We start from the raw sequence: 17,477 nt of genomic DNA, 5'->3' as shown, positions 1-17,477 counted from the left end.
CAGTTTAGAAATAGTCAGCATGCATTTCTCAACTCTTTTTCCTTTTAAATTGTCTGGAAAATGTTTTGCATACTTCACAGGAACTTTTCAGACAAGAAATGTCTTGGCGGTTTAGATTTGTTTCCACTTTTAGTTTATTTATCTGATGCCAAATTCATCTCGAGGAAAACTCTTATATATTGCAATGTCTGTGTAGACCATGTTTTCTGTAACTGAGTATTTAATATACACATGTAAACTGTGAATCATATAATTTGTCCTGTTATTGACTACAAAAAACAAACAGATTAAGATGAAAACGTTTTTTTTAAGTATTTTCATGGGGCCAAGATTTCTCCATAAAGCTCTGTGTGTGCAGTGAAAGTGTAGTTTGTTTTCTGTGACTGTCTGCTGTGTGGTATATCTGTTTTTGTGCATGTAAAGGCCAAAAATCACTACGGTTCCCCCATCGGAAGTTTCTCGAAGCACCATTAAAACTGTAAGAAAATATATCAGAAACCTTGAGCATCCTAATACCCGATTATAGATATTGTAACTAACCAGATAACATTTCAGAGCTGCGGTTCTTTGGCTGATTCTAAGGTGGAGAAAATGTGGAACAGATGGGGGACTTCACAATATGAACCGAGTGTTTTTTATTAAAAGCATATTTCAAGAGAAGGTCTAATTTCTTCAGGAGGAGCCACACACCTGCACAAAGTCATGTGACCACGGAGCTCCGCGTCTGATGTCGATGTTGTTCACACACAGCGGCTCCTCTCGGCTGAAACAGAGATATAGTCTACATTTCTAACCTTTTCTTTAAAGCAGAAAACAATTATAATGTTAAATAACAGATGAGGAAGTATTCAACAACACATCTTCAGTCAAAATAGAACTTCACAAGTATTGCATTTGTTTTTATTTTCAAACTTCAACAGAAAAGGGTCTATTATGCTTTTTGGAGTTGTCTCTTTCCTGTAGTGTGTTGTATAGGTTTTAGTGCTGCAGCACAGGCAGAATGAGAACAATAGAGCACTTGTACAAAGCATGTACACATGCATCAGTAGAGAGAGACACACCAGAAAATGAGCACAATAGGGCCCTTTTAGAGAACACATCTGGAGATACCTGCTTTCACAGGACAAGAATTTACAAAAATAATTGTGATCTGAAAATTACCAAAACAAAATGTTGTCATGTAAAAACTACAATATATGCCTGAAATGTAGTGGAGTTTATGTATAGAGTTATATAAATGTAATTACTCATGTCAAGTAGCTTATGTTGTACCTATGGTTACAATCCACCACTGGTGTGTGTGTGGGTGTGCGTGTACCTTTGTGAGGGGATCTCTGAGAGGCAGACAGACTTCACGTGGATGTCTCCCTGCCTGTAGAAGCGATTTCCAGTGTTCTTTATCTTCATGGAGTTGATCTCACACAGAGCGAAGGGGTGAGACAACACCACGCTGTACACCGTTGTGTCTTTCCGACTGAAACACACACATGTAAACAATGTTGTCATAATCACACAAGGCCAGACTCACATTTTAAGTTAATAAACATTCATCACTCAGGAGGACATTTATTTACTACTGTGTTTATTACTTAAATAAATAACTACAACTGACTGCGCTCTCACTCGTTTTGATTTAACAATGTGAAACACACTCAACAGTTCTTCGTATTATTAAATGTTTCACTTTGTAATACAAACACATAAACCAGTAGCGAAAATGTAGATCCTTTCCTCAAGTTAACTTTAAAAAACAAATCACTCATTGCGCAAAACGGCTCCATTGCCCACAGTATTGTAAGTCGCTTTGGATAAAAGCGTCTAACAAGTGACATGTAATATTGTTCCTTTTAATGTTGTAGAAAAGTACAAAGAGGTACTTATTTTTTTAATAGTTCCACGTTATGCTACTTTATACTTCATATATAGTTACCATGTATATAAGAAAAACACATGATATGCGGATATGATACTACAGTACTATAGTAACTAAAACTGGCTCCATATTTTAAACGTCTACTTCTTTAATAACCCTAACATGACAAGGGTACACCTTTAACTTAATAAATGCAATACATGCTTAATATAGGAAACAATCTGTAACATATTTACCTAATATAGTATGATATGGATGGGATATATAGTATAGTAAGCAAGGAAATATTATGTTACAAATAAATAAACCGCATACAAAAACAATTATGGCTAAAATACATTGTGTAATATTTAAAATATTAAATAACGATGTAACGAAATACTGAATAATATGATTTGCTAGCCTAATTTTACAATAATCTTTTGTAAGTATCTATATCTACAGTATGTAAGGACTCAAGTGAACCTGTTCATACACAGTCTAAGTCACTCTCGAGTCACCACTCTTCGAGTCCGAGTCCAAGTCCGAGTCACCAAGGGAGAGTCGTAGTCGAGTCCGCGAGTCCAAGTCCGAGTCACCCAAGGAGTGTCCGAGTCGAGCCGAGTCATCATTACCTGTGTTTGAGTCCAAGTCAAGTCCGAGTCACAAGTCTTCATGTATTAATCTTCGTGGATATATGTGTTGAAATGTAGCTGCTCCTCTACATTGCTTTTATCCTGTCATGTTATACTAATCTGTCTATTGAACTGCTGTGAAGCGAGTTTGGCTACAATTCTTGTAATAGGTGCTACAAATATAAAGCTTATTACTAATATTAATATTGTAAATGACCTTTGATATGTCCAACTATATTTAAAATGAGTTAACTTTTAGAGAAGTGATTATATTTGTATGCCAATATTTTCCTATGGTAAAGTTTTCGTTTTGCACTTTTATTTTGATAGTAATAAGATCAGGACTCTTATTTTGAAGGAACTTTTACCGGTTAAATCAGTTTTGCCAGAAAGCACATGGCTACTTAGCATGCAAAATGACGTCATTCTGCATGTTAAGTAGCCATGTGCTTTCGTGTTATGGCTGAATCTTTATTTATTGATTAGATCACGTTACTCTGATGATAGTGTTCAAGACAGCCTATATGTCTGAACTCGATCCTTCGAGTAATGTGTTACGGAGCCTTCTCTTCAATCTTGTTTCCACATAACATAACAAGCATTTTGCGCTGCTCTTTTCCAATGTGGAAGCAGAATGTGTGAAAGCACAGCATGATGCGGGGTGTGTCCTAGACATGTTTAGACTGGAAGAGCGGGGGCCAGTACGTGAACTCGCCTCACAGGTGCACAAGCCAGGATAGAGGACATCAGACTCCAGAGAAAACTTGCTCGAGTCCGAGTCCAAGTCGGAGCGTCAATGTACAAGTCGAGTCCGAGTCATCGTGGGGGGGGAAATTCACAAGTCCGAGTCCAAGTCATCGTGCGCGAGAATTCACGAGTCCAAGTCCAAGTCGCGTCAATCAGTGCGCTAGTCCGAGTCGTCCCGAACATCGGCACTCGAGTACTCCATCTCTGCGGTATGATGAAAATGTTTCTGTTACACTATGTGCAGCTGCACCTGCCGGGCCTTTTTACTGTGAAACATACAATACATTGTGGTGACCACCTATTTATACACTGGGTTCATAATTCATACATGGAACTACAGTTGGGGGTATTGTTCCCACACGGACATGTTATGTGTTTATGTTGTGTGCCCTCCTGACTTCTCTCTCTTCTTCCCGGACTGCAACCGGACAACATGACCGTAGCTGCTCTCAAATAAAGTTCCGTTTTGCACCTTCATTGCACCGCCTCTGACTCCCAATCTCTCGGCACTACAACATCTCCTTAAAAATAAATCTGCCTGCTCAGCTTTTCTGGTTTTTGGGTCACATGCTGTGACCCAAAAACCAGTGCTGTAACTTTTTTGTGCATGGAATCACATAAGATAAGATGGACATTTTATTAATCTCCGTGGGGAAATTCAGTCACATACTTTAGGTTTGATTTAGTAATAGGGATTGTGGATGAGGATGAGATGAAGTGGTTTTGCTACTGTGCAATCTGCAAAACTTGTATAAAAGTGAATAAAATAGTGTGGTTACTATCGTCAAATGATCATATAATCATTTAAAAACATACAGGTTGCGTTCCAATAGTCCATTTAGCTTAGGAACCTTCCTAACCAAGTGAAATGACCCGGAAGTACATCAGTGGCAGCCATGTTAAGTGCCGTTCCAAGGCTGCAGTCGGATAGTTTAAAAATCAGCTCCTAAATTCTAACCCTATCGTCTATTCCTTGACCTCTGAGTGAAGCGTCACGGGGTTAAGGGATAGTGGATAGGAGAATTCAAAAGGACTTAGGAGAAGAGACTGCGGTACTTTAGAGAATCCGAATGCACTTTCACTATACGACGTGTTTATGATGCGCCAGCGGACGTCATTGTGTGCGTCTGCTGCTGTGGGGAAACTATGGAAACCACAGTTTTCTATACAGCGGACTACAACATGGATGTTCAATAAGAACGAGGGACTCATCTAGAGACTCTGCACCGTGCTCTGATGCTGCTGCTTTGCTTTATGAACGTGGACAACAGAGAAACATATTCTTCATGACCAAAAGTTGGAATTGAAATAAAAAAGGAAAGTGAAACTTATGCTCGTCACCCTCTCCCTCCGGTCCACATTAATACAAATGATCCCAATACGTATGATTGTATGAACTAAAGATCTTAAAATCAATACAGATGTATTTATTATAAACGTTAGTCCTTAACATCTATCACTGTGTATATCACCATTCAAACATCTTTTAAAAGTTGAACAACCCCCACACAGCTCAGTAAAGACTGAAATGTTGACTTTATTTGATAACTTCAGTGAAAACTAACGTTCATATTTCTCTCTTTGATTATAATACTGATGAACGTTCAAAACAAAGCACTTTGGCAACTTACCACCTATGTTTTAAAAAGCTTAATAAGCACCGTAACTTTCATGATATAATTTCTCGGTCATAATCGGTTGTTTCCGTGAACGGCCGACTGTTGAGTGACGGCAAATGCTGCGGCTGCAAGGCATTGTGGGGCAGCATTTTCGCTTCTCCTGTCGGTTAGGGAGGTCCAGTGGTTCCTAAGCTAAAGGAGGTTATAAAGGAAGTTTGAAACCTCCTTTCCTATCATTCTCATCATTCTAGAGAATTCGAACGGCACTTATCATGGCTGCCACTGAGGGACTTCCGGGTCATTTCACTCCTTTAGGAAGGTTCCTAAGCTAAATGGACTATTCGACTTCAGCCCAATTCTCCAAATGAAAGGAAAGGAGGTTTCAAACTTCCTTTATAACCTCCTTTAGTTTAGGAACCACTGGACCTCCCTTGACGAAAGGAGAGGAGAAAATGCTGCCCCACAATGCATTGCAGCCGCTCGTTCCAACTCCTGCCTCCAAACTCTGCTGCAGAAACTCTCCTCTCTACTCTCTCATCCTCTCTAGACTCTCTCTGTCCTCTCACATCTCGGCAGGCTCTTCAGTCCCCTCCTGCTCCCTGGCTAAATGATGCACTGCGTGCTAATGGAACCGTCCTTCGGGCAGCAGAGCGGAAACGGTGGAAATCCAAACATGACGACCTCCTAACCTATCAGGCTCTCCTCTCCTCTTTCTCTGCTTCGATCTCTCAGGCAAAAAGCACTTTCTTTCAAGATAAGATCCAATCTTCCTATTCCAATCCCAAAAAACTATTTTCTATCTTCTCCACCCTCTTGGACCCCCCCAAAGCCCCTTCCCCCTTCTCACTTCTGTCAAGCGACTTTGTTAACCACTTTGAAAAAAAGGTTGATGATATTCGCTCTTCTTTTTCTGACACACCTTTACTCACCGCTGGGTCACCAGATCCTCCTTCCACCCGCACACTGACCTCCTTTTCCCCTCTCTCTCCAAGTGAGGTTCTTACCCTCATTACCTCTGCCCGCCCTACCACCTGTCCTCTGGACCCTATCCCTTCAAACCTCCTTCAGACTATCGCTCCTGATATTCTACCGTTTCTCTCCCATTTCATCAACACTTCTCTAACTTCTGGTCACTTTCCAAACAGTCTCAAGGAGGCAAGAGTAAACCCTCTCCTAAAGAAACCCACTCTCAACTCGTCTGATGTTATAAACTACAGGCCTGCCTCTCTACTCCCGTTCCTGTCTAAAACACTTGAACGCGCTGTCTTTAAACAACTCTCCTGTTATCTCCATCAGAACAACCTTCTGGATCCGTACCAGTCTGGTTTCAAGGCAGGTCACTCCACAGAAACTGCCCTCCTTGCTGTCTCTGAGGAACTGCACACTGCCAAAGCAGCATCCCTCTCCTCTGTCCTCATCCTGTTGGACCTGTCTGCTGCATTCGACACGGTGAACCATCAGATCCTCCTTCGCACTCTCCAAGAACTTGGAGTTTCAGGCTCTGCACTTTCCCTCCTCACCTCATACCTCAAAGACCGTACCTACAGGATAACTTGGAGAGGGTCCGAGTCCGACCCTTGTCAATTAACTACAGGGGTCCCTCAGGGCTCTGTTCTTGGTCCCCTCCTCTTCTCCCTGTACACAAACTCGCTCGGTTCAGTCATTAGCCCGCATGGTTTTTCATACCACTGCTACGCTGACGACACCCAATTAATTCTGTCCTGTCCCCGCTCAGAGACCCAGGTCGTCGCATGTATCTCTGCTTGTCTAGCTGACATCTCTCAGTGGATGTCAACCATGACAAGATTGAACTGCTTTTTCTTCCGGGAAAAGATTGTCCCACTCTTGACCTGACAATCAACATCCGTACCTCTGTTGTTTCCCCGACTCAGACTGCAAGGAATCTGGGTGTGATCCTAGATAACAACCTGTCCTTCACTGCAAACATCGCTGCTCCAACCCGTTGCTGCAGATACACGCTTTACAACATCAGGAAGATACGTCCCCAGCTGACCCAGAAAGCCACGCAGGTTCTGGTCCAGGCTCTCGTCACCTCACGCCTAGACTACTGCAACTCCCTCCTGGCTGGTCTACCTGCATGTGCCATCCGACCTCTGCAGCTCATCCAGAATGCAGCGGCTCGTCTGGTCTTCAACCTTCCTAAATTTTCCCACACCACTCCGCTCCTCCGCTGCCTTCACTGGCTTCCGGTAACTGCTAGAATCCACTTCAAGACACTGGTACTTGCGTACCATGCTGCGAATGGATCTGGCCCTTCCTATATCCAGGACATGGTTAAACTGTATACCCCAGCGCGTGCACTACGCTCTGCATCAGCCAAACGACTCGCTGCGAGGGGGACCCAAGTTCCCATCAGCAAAAACACGTGGGTTTGCTATCCTGGCTCCAAAATGGTGGAATGAGCTCCCCATTGACATCAGGACAGCAGAAAGCCTGCACATCTTCCGGCGCGGACTGAAAACTCATCTCTTTCGACTCCACCTCGAGCGATAGCATTACTAACAAAGAACTGCTAACAGAGCACTTATATACTAATAAAGGACTGGCTTATCTAAAGCCAGTTGAGTAGCACTTGAAATGTTTGCCTCTATGAAACCTGATGTACTTATATGATTCTGTTTTCTTCAAAGTTGTGTCTTCCTGGTCGAATGTACTTATTGTAAGTCGCTTTGGATAAAAGCGTCAGCTAAATGCAATGTAATGTAACATGGTAAAAAACTGTAAATTATAGTCCGTCCAAAAAACATTTTGTACTTATAGTGAAAACTAACCTTGGATGATGGGTTAGTAGACTAAAAGCTTTAGGAATCCAAAGTACAACATATAATAAGTACCCTGTATCAAGATTGATGCAAAACAAGTGATATTTGACCTTTTTAGACAGATTTAGCAAAAACCTCTTCTGGGGCCATTTGGGTGGATTTTCCGTATCTCTGGCCCTCCTTGTTCGATTTTGACATGTGACATCTCTTACCGTTAGAGCCAATAGAATCGAAGGGAAATCGTCCCATAGACTCTCATGTTAAAAAAAATTAAATGGTAGCCTCTCTGCGCATGCTAGCTTGCCTTAGAGGGGAGAAATATGTAAAATGTATGTAAAATGATATTTCTCCCCTCTAAGGCAAGCTATATCAAGCAACGGAAAAGCTGTTTTATTGCTTATGGATTATCAGAACATTTCAAAGGGGACACAGACACATTGGATTAACCTATGGATTAACTACACCATCGTTTTAATGCCATTGAAGACCAGTTTAGACCAGACAAAACCAAGGTAAAACATGTTAGCGTTTTAGGCTATCTAGCGCCACTTGTTTTGATGTACGTTTTTGTTGATAAGGTCGCGAGTTTGTATCTTTCAGTGTTGAGGTGGGCACCGTTAGATTCTGTGTCTCCTTGCGATCATAAAAGATATGTTGGATGTGCACCTAGGATAAGTAATAAGGGAGCTAGGAGTGAGTATCGGTGCAGTAATAGGTTAGCATTTTTCGCTCGGGTCATTTAGATGCTTCTTATGAGACTTGAGTTTTGTTTTGGTAAAAATGGTTTGTATCGTCAGTTAGCTGAGATTATTCCCGTTAATCTGGTATAACACATTAATAGGTTCTTAAATATTAAGATCCCCAAGACACAGTGTCGTGAAAAAAAAAACGAAAGTACCCGCCGGCGGGACCTTCGGGCTTAACAGGTTAAGAATTTCCTCCACAGTTGCAGATGTTGTACTCACAGCGGGAGCTTCTGCTCGGTCCCCTGGTTCTCCGTCACCAGCGTCATCTCCACCTCAGCGCTCTTATCCAGAGGAGAAACCTCCACCTGCAGCAGGATCTGATGAGCTGAGCACAGAGAGAGACATGTATTAAGTAGGCTACTGATCTTCAACATCTTCCCGAAAAATATAAAAACTCTAAAGTAGGACACAATATGAAACAGAGTATTAAAAGTGGCCTTTAAAACTTAAAATAATGCTAAAATCTGCGTTTGAAGTGTATAATTACGGGGGGGAAAGACAGACATAAACCAAACCCACACAGCCCTGGCATAGATCAAGATCAAATGACAGAATTAATTTATCATTAACATCATTGTGCCACTAAATTGGTTCAGATACTCACTACAGAAAGGTGATGAAGAAGTCGTGAGGAGGAAAAGCTTCTGCTCTTTGGGTAACGGAGATATGGAGATCCCACTGTTTTCTGATAAACCTGGACACACACACACACACGCACACACACACACACACACACACACACACACACACACACACACACACACACACACACACACACACACACACACAACACACACACACACACACACACACACACACACACACACACACACACACACACACACACACACACACACACACACACACACACACACGCACACACACACACACACACACACACACACACACACGATTTAGAGTCGCATTATATGTCAGATTTAACAGCACACATAAAAAGGGCCCATGTAGATAACTGTGTCTCTGTATCAGTGCGTGTGCCAGGGGGTTGTACGATAAGACGCTGACGTCATACCTGCTGGTGATACTGAGACTTAACAGAGGACGAAACAAACATAACCATTGTTAAACTATACGATGTCTGTTCCTCCACACTCTGATGGAAACATCTACATACTCTTTCACCCCAGCACAGTGATGATCCTCCACAAGTTCTAAATTCAAAACGCATGTCCCCAGGGGCCACGTGGAGTAGTACAATATAAAAACACATTATAAGAAACAATAAAACTAAACAAATGTCAGAGGTGGGAGAAGTGCTCAAATATTTTACCTAAGAAAAAGTAGCATTATAACAGTGTTAAAATACTCTAAGTCCAACATTCAAAATGGTAAACAATACTTAAGTACCATTTGTAAAAATATGCAGTGTGGCTAATTTCAGAATCATATGTGAAATGATTGTATTATAATTATCGACACATTACTAAGACTGCCAGGTAGCTCAACCAAAAAATAATATTTCATGATTTATAGTTCTGTACAAATAACAATCTGCAAAGTAGAATAGAAAAATGTCAAATCAAGTCAGAAGTACAACATTTGCCCACAAAATGAAATGGAGTAAAAGTATAAAGTAGAATGATTCGAAAATAAAGTCAAGTACCTCTAAATGTTACTTAAGTTCTTGAGTAAATGTACTTCAACATTCAACCTCTGACCATACCCCCCCCCCCCCCATCTTTTCTGTTTTTAGGAAAGCGCTATATAAGTTTCATGTATTATTATTATTACTTAGTTACTTTCCACCTGGTCAGAAGCATCATGTTTGAAGAGTTCACGTCAGATAAAGATGAATAAATATGAATAACAATGCAGAAAATAATAAAAAGCGATATAAAAGCAGCACATCCTGCTTCCTCACCTATAGTGGGACATTTGCCATTGAAGGCGTCACAGGTCAGGCAGCGTCCCTGCAGGAAGTCCTCGTAACTGAAGCACGGGACCCCCACCAGCGGGCACGAGCCGTTCAGCGCGCTCATGTAGACGTAGATCGCCCTCATGTGGTCACACAGCACATAACCAAACACTGAGGGAGAGACAGGAAGTGACGACACTCAAACACTCAGGCAGCTACATGTCTGCAGGAAGTAAGAGTTATTTAAATGTGTAAAACTGGGATCCATTATTGAATTTTTAATCATGACTTCTTGATGATAAAAGGCACATTTCTGGAGATAAAACAACAATCAAAGCTTTCCTTTTCAGATACTCAACCTTGTAGGTTTTAAATCAATGGTGGAATAACTGCTTAGCTCCTTAAATAAAATAGGCAATACATATGTTAAAACTATTTATAAACTAAGAGTCCGATATTACAACTTTAGAGTCAAATTGAAAAAGCATTAGCGATAAAATACATTTAAAATTAAAGTGTATGAATGTCAATGTCCCATTTCAGATATGACTGGAGTATGACTTTTGATGCATGATTACAATGTGGCGATAGGGCTCATTTCAATGTTTTGAGAGACTGCTCAGTAACATATGAATTCTCCCCTAGGATCAAACAAGTTATCTTATTGCATAATTGTAAAGCTAAATATAGTTTTTGATTACATGAAGCTGAATCTACAAAGTATACAGTAGCAGAACATGTAAGTACTTGAGTAAAGTACATTAAACCTGTACCCACGTTGAGTTTATTTACCTCTGGTTTAAGTGAGTGTCATCTTACCTGAGCTGAACTTGGAGCGAGCACATCCCGTCTGATCTTTCCCTCCGTTCAGGAAGAAATCCACATGACCGACAGAAATGGAAATCCCAAAATCTGATGATATGCAAATGATGATAATCGTTAAATACTTTATTTACTTTGTCCATGACCATTGCTTTCCAAATGTACCCTCTAGGGCAGTGCTTCCCAAACCTTTTTCAGTAATGTACCCCCTTTGAAACATTTTCTCAGCCAAGTACCCCCTGACTAACCCCGGACATTTTTGATAGAAAAATCCTATATAAATAATTACAATATAGTGATGTTCCATCAGTGTGTGATTTATTAACTCCTTCGTGCTTGAATTACAACAAACTAAAGATATTTTCATCTTTATGCATGAAAAACAGACTATAACAAAAACAAATTAACAGATTTTTCCAAGGAGTTTTTCAATTGAAGTAATATGTGTTTAACAAGCCAATGAACAAAAGGATATATTATGAAAAACTATAAAATACAATACACAAATCTGACATGTTTATATGAGGACCCCCTTAGTGGCTCTAGGAATATTTTATTTAAATTACATTTTCTATTTAACTTATTGTACTAAGATTATTTTTGTAATCATGCATGGTATTTTTTAAATTAATCTTTTTATTTATTTTTAATCTCACGTACCCCCATTTGAGAATCACTGCTCTCGGGAAAAATAACGGCTCATCTTTCCTCTTATTCAAAATGTACTGCATTCAATATTTAAATACAAGAGATGTACTCGTCTTTTTGTTCTGCTTTGTTTTGTAATGTGTTTCTTGCTTACAATAAATACACCAGGCTCTACTGATCCCTGCGTTGCAACATGACAATAAACTATGCTTGAATCTCAAGAGTTGAACTGTATCCTGGTGACCTTTTTGACATGGAGGAATCATATGCTTTCTGTATTGTAAACACACTTGAAGACATGATGGTTCATGTGTACTTCAGTATTTTGGTTGGCGATTTAGCCTAATTCTATTTGGCTTTGTGTGATGTAAGTGAAATAAAGCGTGACCATATCACCCCAATTCTGGAATCACTACACTGGCTTCCAATTCGCTTTTATTTGTTTTTAAAGCACTAAATGGGCTGAGCTTTAAGGTCGGCTGACCAGCTGCTGCTGATAGTGCCCAAGACCAGGCTCAAACTCACTTCTTCTCCCTGGCCTTCTAGTCAGAGCGGAGCACGACTCCTGACATTTCCCTGTGTGTGATTTTTATTAATTTGTGCCGTTGTATTTGTTGTAAGGTGTTTTTATTGTATGTACAGCACTTTGGCTCGACCAAAAATCGTTTTAAAAATGTGCTATATAAACAGAACTTGATTTGAAAGTTGTCTCACAGTCAGAGTCGGTGTGGATGGCCTCGACGAACAGAGCGTCAGACGGGTCGAGGCGGTCGTAGGTGTCGGCGCCTTTAAACAAAGGACCAGCCACGTCCAGACCTGCGGGACCAGAGAAGGGGATTAGAAACTAACACATCACTGCACTTTAGTTTACTTCATTTGCATTTTTAGTTTGAATTACCACACTCAAACTTACATATCCTTCATTTTTAATACAAAGTTAGAAACATGACAACTTCAGCTTCATTTTTTCTCCATGAGCCTTTTTTTCTAAAATTGTTTGCACCTATAATAAAGTATTATGTTGCTGCTGACGTGCAGAAACACCTGGATGTGTTTTTATTACGTCCCTTTGTGAGAATAAAGAGGTTTAATTTAAAGAAATCTTTTATTCAAAATAAAGAAATGGGAGATATCTCTCAGTGAATTATTTTGGATTCAGTCAGAAAACAAAATAAAGGAAATTACTGTCAGACATTACTGAATAGACTCCCTTACAAAACATTGACTTCATCTTCCTCATTTTTGCTATATATATTTTCAGTGGAAGTCTTGCTGCATGTTGCATTCAGTAACCCTTCCTCTTCATGTACCCACTCTTCATGACAATCCCGGAAATAAACAAAATGTCATTTAGAAACTACGCTTTACACGTAGACAAGATGAATCATTATTTATTTTTTAACTTTAGTCTTATTCATATTATAATTATTTGTGTATGACTGGCCTCCAGGCAGCAGCTGTGTCTCTGCATTTCACCTTCATTCAAACCTCCTCACTCAGACAAAAAGACCTGTTATAAACCAGAGAACAGTGGAGTGTTGTGCGAGCTGGTGTTTCCTAGAGAGATGAGTCTGTACGCAGAGTCAGAGAGGCTCTTCACAAAGTGCTGTTGTCCTTTGAAGAGCCCAGATTATCTTCCAAGGTCACAGTGAGTCACATTCCCAGCTGAGAGGCTCTGAGAGACTCTGTCTGCCCTGTTGTTCTGCAGCAGAGTGGCAGCTTTGAGTTTCACATTCACAGGCAATATTCAAGAGGTTTTTTCTTCATGGTTTGGGTATTTATGTAACAAAGAAGGGTGCTTCTTCAAATTGAAGTGTGGAGCACAGGTGTACAGGTCTCCCAAACCTTTAATTACGGCATCTCAAATGATTTTTTTACGATTCCAGTACTGAAATGGTCACAGGACACTAGTATGTTGGTTTTTTAGATCAAACTGGTCAGCTAATAAGGATATATTTAAGTTTGTTTCTTTAAGAATAAAGCGGTTTCTCTACATTGTGGGAGAATGGTTATTGAGGCAATTTTGTATCATTCTTGGATCAAGAGTCATACTTTGTACATGCATTCTTTAGCTGGGACTCCTTAGGAAGCTGCTCACGTGGCACCCAGATTTTTTTTTATATATAAAGAACAACAACATGTTCCTTATGCACCAATTTGTGTCATGTATTTGGTGCAGACTCACCTGTGATTCGTCCTATCTTCCCCTCGAAAAGGGTCCCCACAAAACCAGCGACGTGCGCCCCCAGACTGATGCCGATGAAGTGGAAGGACTGCAGTTTGCATCCATGTTCCTGCAGCTGGTTGATGAGCACGGAGATCTGCAGAGCCGCCTCCTTGTAGTTCTCCACCACCTGGTTGTAGGCGAAGGAGGCGCAGTAGACCCAGTCCACCACCAGCACGTTCACATCCTGGGCCTCCAGCAGCGTGCGGGCCAGGAGCCGCACCCAGGTGGGCCTACTGCCCGTAATCCTGCAGGGGGGGGGGGGCGGAGAGAGATGGTGGTATGGAGCAAGGAAGGAGGATGTGGGAAAGGCAAGAAGGGAAATAAAAGCAATAAACAAAGCAAACACATTTCAATTGTCATGGCTTGCATGAAGCCTGAGGTTGACCGAAGGCTTTTATTATCATTTGTACACGGCTGCATTGTAGATATATAAATGAAAATCTAAGGTCACAGGCTCCTCCAACAGTGCAACACAATAAAACAGATACAATAGTGCAAGGAGAGTCTATATACAAGTAATTGGAATATGATATATTAGATCAATAATTGTAAGTTGCAAACAGATGAATGTTATGGATGTTCTTATAAAGCTGTGCATGCCCAGTTGTTGTGTAGCGTTACTTTTACAGTGCTGTTTTGGTCCTGCAAACAATATTAAATATTAGTTTAACAATTTTAAAGTGAAGCTTGAATTCATGCGGTTAACTTTGGTCTGAACTGTCGATATCATAAGGCCTTGACACAATCAAATGTAAAACACAATATTTATGATTGAGGTCAGATTTGACCCGAACACGGTGGTAAGACCACAAACTAAACCTCAACATAGAAACGCATCAAGAGAAATAACCCAACTGTTGTAATCTAACCAACAAGTTAAACATGCATGTATTGTGATGGATGAGTGCCAAGGGTCTTTAAGGTTTCCTCTCCCCACCTGAAGCCGTGGATGATGACCTTAGTTGGGCGGGAGATGTTGAAGTTAGTCGGCGGGTGCTGTGTTTCAGAGAGAGACTCGTGTCTGAAGCGCTCTGCACAGTCCATGTTCCTCCTGGTGAGCAGCAGGTACTGAACCTGCACCTTGCCTCTCTGCTGCCGGTACTCCAGGAAGGTGTAGTTGTTCAGGTCGGCACACTCATCGTCACTCTGAGCTTCATCTGTACCTGCTCAATGAAAAGCTTATCATTACTTTTTTATGTGCAAGTGTAGTACTGAGGGTTCCTTAATGTTGCATCACACAACAGCAAACTCAAGATTCGGACAATAAAACCACATACTTCAAGTCATTATGGCCACTGGAGACATCATGTTCAAGACCCTTGACTTACGTTTGATCTGAGATTTCACAACGTTTATTTATCCCACGGTCTAGTTGAATACTCAAATCTGATTGGTCACTTTGGACATTGCAGAGGACAGATCATTTTTGCTAGCAGACAGTTGCTAAGGAGAACAGACCGTTGTTTAGTTTTTTCTGCATTGGATACTTTTACATGAAATACTTGCTGATTATACAAACTTAGTTTTACTTAAGTATAATTTTTAATTACAAACTTGTATTTTTACAGTGTACTTATACTTATATAAATGATCCAAATACTTCCTGCGTCCAGATGAACTTAAATTATGCGCACACACAAAAATGTTTTCATATGGTGAAAATAAAACGGTGGATATTGAGCAAACAATTGTATGAATTATTTTCATAGCGAAACCCATAAATGTACTATTCATTTATATGTTTATCCATGCTTTACAGTTGTAAGCGTGAATTATGTAATGTCTGTCGATCGTTATGTGTGTGCCTACCAAGTAGGCTAAGTTGGGAATTAGCCAATAGCTACTCAATCAATCTGTTTTTGTTGAGAAACATGCTCTCTATGCATGACCTTTGTTTCGTAAAGACTTATAATAATGACAGTGGTATTTGACTTCACATATGAAATGTCGTGTGAAGGGAAAATCTTAAAGATATTCTTCCCATGTCTTATAATAAACAACACTACATTTAAATGCAGATGACAAAAACCCAGACAAATGTTTTTGTGAGGAAAAATAGTTTTTAATTGTAATAGATGTGATATTGGTATTTATTCTTACCAGTGTATCATCGTGAATTTACTAATATAAGAACTCTTAACAAAACACTACAGCATTTATTGTCGAGCATAAACAACACTAGTAGCCTACTCAGTACGCAGTTCTAAATTATTCATTATTTTCTAATATATGATAATCACGTTTTTACACAGGCAATTACAAAGCTCAGCCCCTTTCTCTACATGTATCCTTGAGCTATTGGATGAAAAAATACCAGATAAAGCGCTGAAGAAGGTAAACAAAGATGTCCATGATGAGCTTCTTCACTTACCCAGCACCAGAGATGTGATGCACACAGTGAGAACACAGAGGAGGACCGGTGTGTGTGTCCGAGACATGTTCTGCAGTGAGCGTGGAGAGAAGCTGCTGGGAGCTTTAGTCAGTGCTTAACGGCGCTCAGCCGCTCTCTTTAGCCGCAGATTGGTTGATGGAAATCAGCTTTTGGCTTGAGAAAATCCCGGCTCTGTGCAGTGTTGTAACTCTGGAACCACAACACAGCTTTTATCTGGCACCAAGCGAAGCAGGAATCCATATACAACTATCCAAATGTTTCCTCATATGGTTATTTTTCCTGTAAAGCTCCACGACCTTTAGCTCGGTCATCACATTTGTCTGTGTATTTTTTTCTTCCCCAGACTGGGTTTGTACAGAGCTGTAAAGAAGTGGTGAAGCCATGACCTCATTGGTGTTCAATGGACGTTTGTTTGAAATGCTGGACTCTGGCCTGACTGTGTGTGTGTGCGGGTGTTTGTTTGTTTGTGTGTGTGCGTGTGTGTTTGTGTGTGTGTGCAAGTGAGTAAGGGGGGGGGGGTCACTGAGAAATCAATCATTAGCTGATTGATTGTTCAGCTTTAATGCTCTTTGTAAATATGCTGCCAAATACTGGGAGTTCCAATGCTTGACCAGTACAACTAGTAGACACTGTTTTTTTTTTACTTAAATGTGGGGTAGGTAAGTTTCAGAAACCGGCTCGAGATACACTTTTTGTTATATTCCATGGAATGCTCTTAACACCCCGATAGCAATGAATATCTGAAGTGCTTTGACAAAAAATCCATACAAAAATGTCATCTGTCGAAGCCGTAATACTGTAAAAAGTACAACCGATTGGATGGCCTACCTGCCTGTCAGCCTTCCATCGGGGCACACACTTATCTCGTGCCCTCATTGGTCATGTGCGCGTTCGTGTGTGTTGGAGGAGGGGCTCTGTGAGGAAGTGGCAGATTTTCTCCGGTTGTGTATTTTCAAATTCTAGCGATCTCGAGCCGGTTTCTCAAACTTACCTACCCCACTGGAATTTAATCATTTCGTTTAATGGTAGTTTAATAGTGTTTCTCTGGTATTTAAGTATTTGTAAAGGTAAAGTAATTGTACAATAAAAATGTAATAATTGTAAGAGAAAATAAGTGAGAATTTCAGTTG

The 17,477-nt window shown here is 40.5% G+C and overlaps 1 protein-coding gene across 2 annotated transcripts; it reads right to left on the bottom strand.

Moving 5' to 3' along the window:
* Positions 1-620: 620 nt before the first annotated feature.
* Positions 621-16,708, bottom strand: pla1a (phospholipase A1 member A). Of its 2 annotated transcripts, none has more exons than XM_034109964.2 (10): positions 16,327-16,708; positions 14,893-15,121; positions 13,914-14,200; positions 12,443-12,544; positions 11,078-11,170; positions 10,265-10,429; positions 8,987-9,076; positions 8,602-8,707; positions 1,319-1,474; positions 621-763 (listed from the first exon to the last, which is right to left on the bottom strand). In XM_034109964.2, exons 1-10 carry the CDS (start codon positions 16,391-16,393, stop codon positions 673-675), a joined length of 1,386 nt encoding a protein of 461 aa, XP_033965855.1. In that variant the 5' UTR covers positions 16,394-16,708; the 3' UTR covers positions 621-672. The 2 variants fall into 2 exon arrangements, with proteins under 2 accessions (XP_033965855.1, XP_033965856.1); XM_034109965.2 differs by having other exon boundaries at positions 14,893-15,118; positions 16,327-16,706.
* Between the last annotated feature and the right edge of the window lie 769 nt (positions 16,709-17,477).

The sequence above is a fragment of the Pseudochaenichthys georgianus genome, chromosome 21 (genome assembly GCF_902827115.2).
Source record: "Pseudochaenichthys georgianus chromosome 21, fPseGeo1.2, whole genome shotgun sequence".
NCBI classification, from domain to species: domain Eukaryota; kingdom Metazoa; phylum Chordata; class Actinopteri; order Perciformes; family Channichthyidae; genus Pseudochaenichthys; species Pseudochaenichthys georgianus.
This window is presented reverse-complemented; position numbering and strand designations above follow the sequence as displayed.

Excerpts from the sequence above, each read along its gene's own strand:
- pla1a (XM_034109964.2), bottom strand. The coding sequence starts at position 16,393 with ATGTCTCGGACACACACACCGGTCCTCCTCTGTGTTCTCACTGTGTGC. Across the intron at positions 15,122-16,326 it reads CATCACATCTCTGGTGCTGG|CAGGTACAGATGAAGCTCAG; the intron begins GTAAGTGAAGAA and ends CTTTTCATTGAG. Across the intron at positions 1,475-8,601 it reads ACCGAGCAGAAGCTCCCGCT|TCGGAAAGACACAACGGTGT; the intron begins GTGAGTACAACA and ends TGTGTGTTTCAG.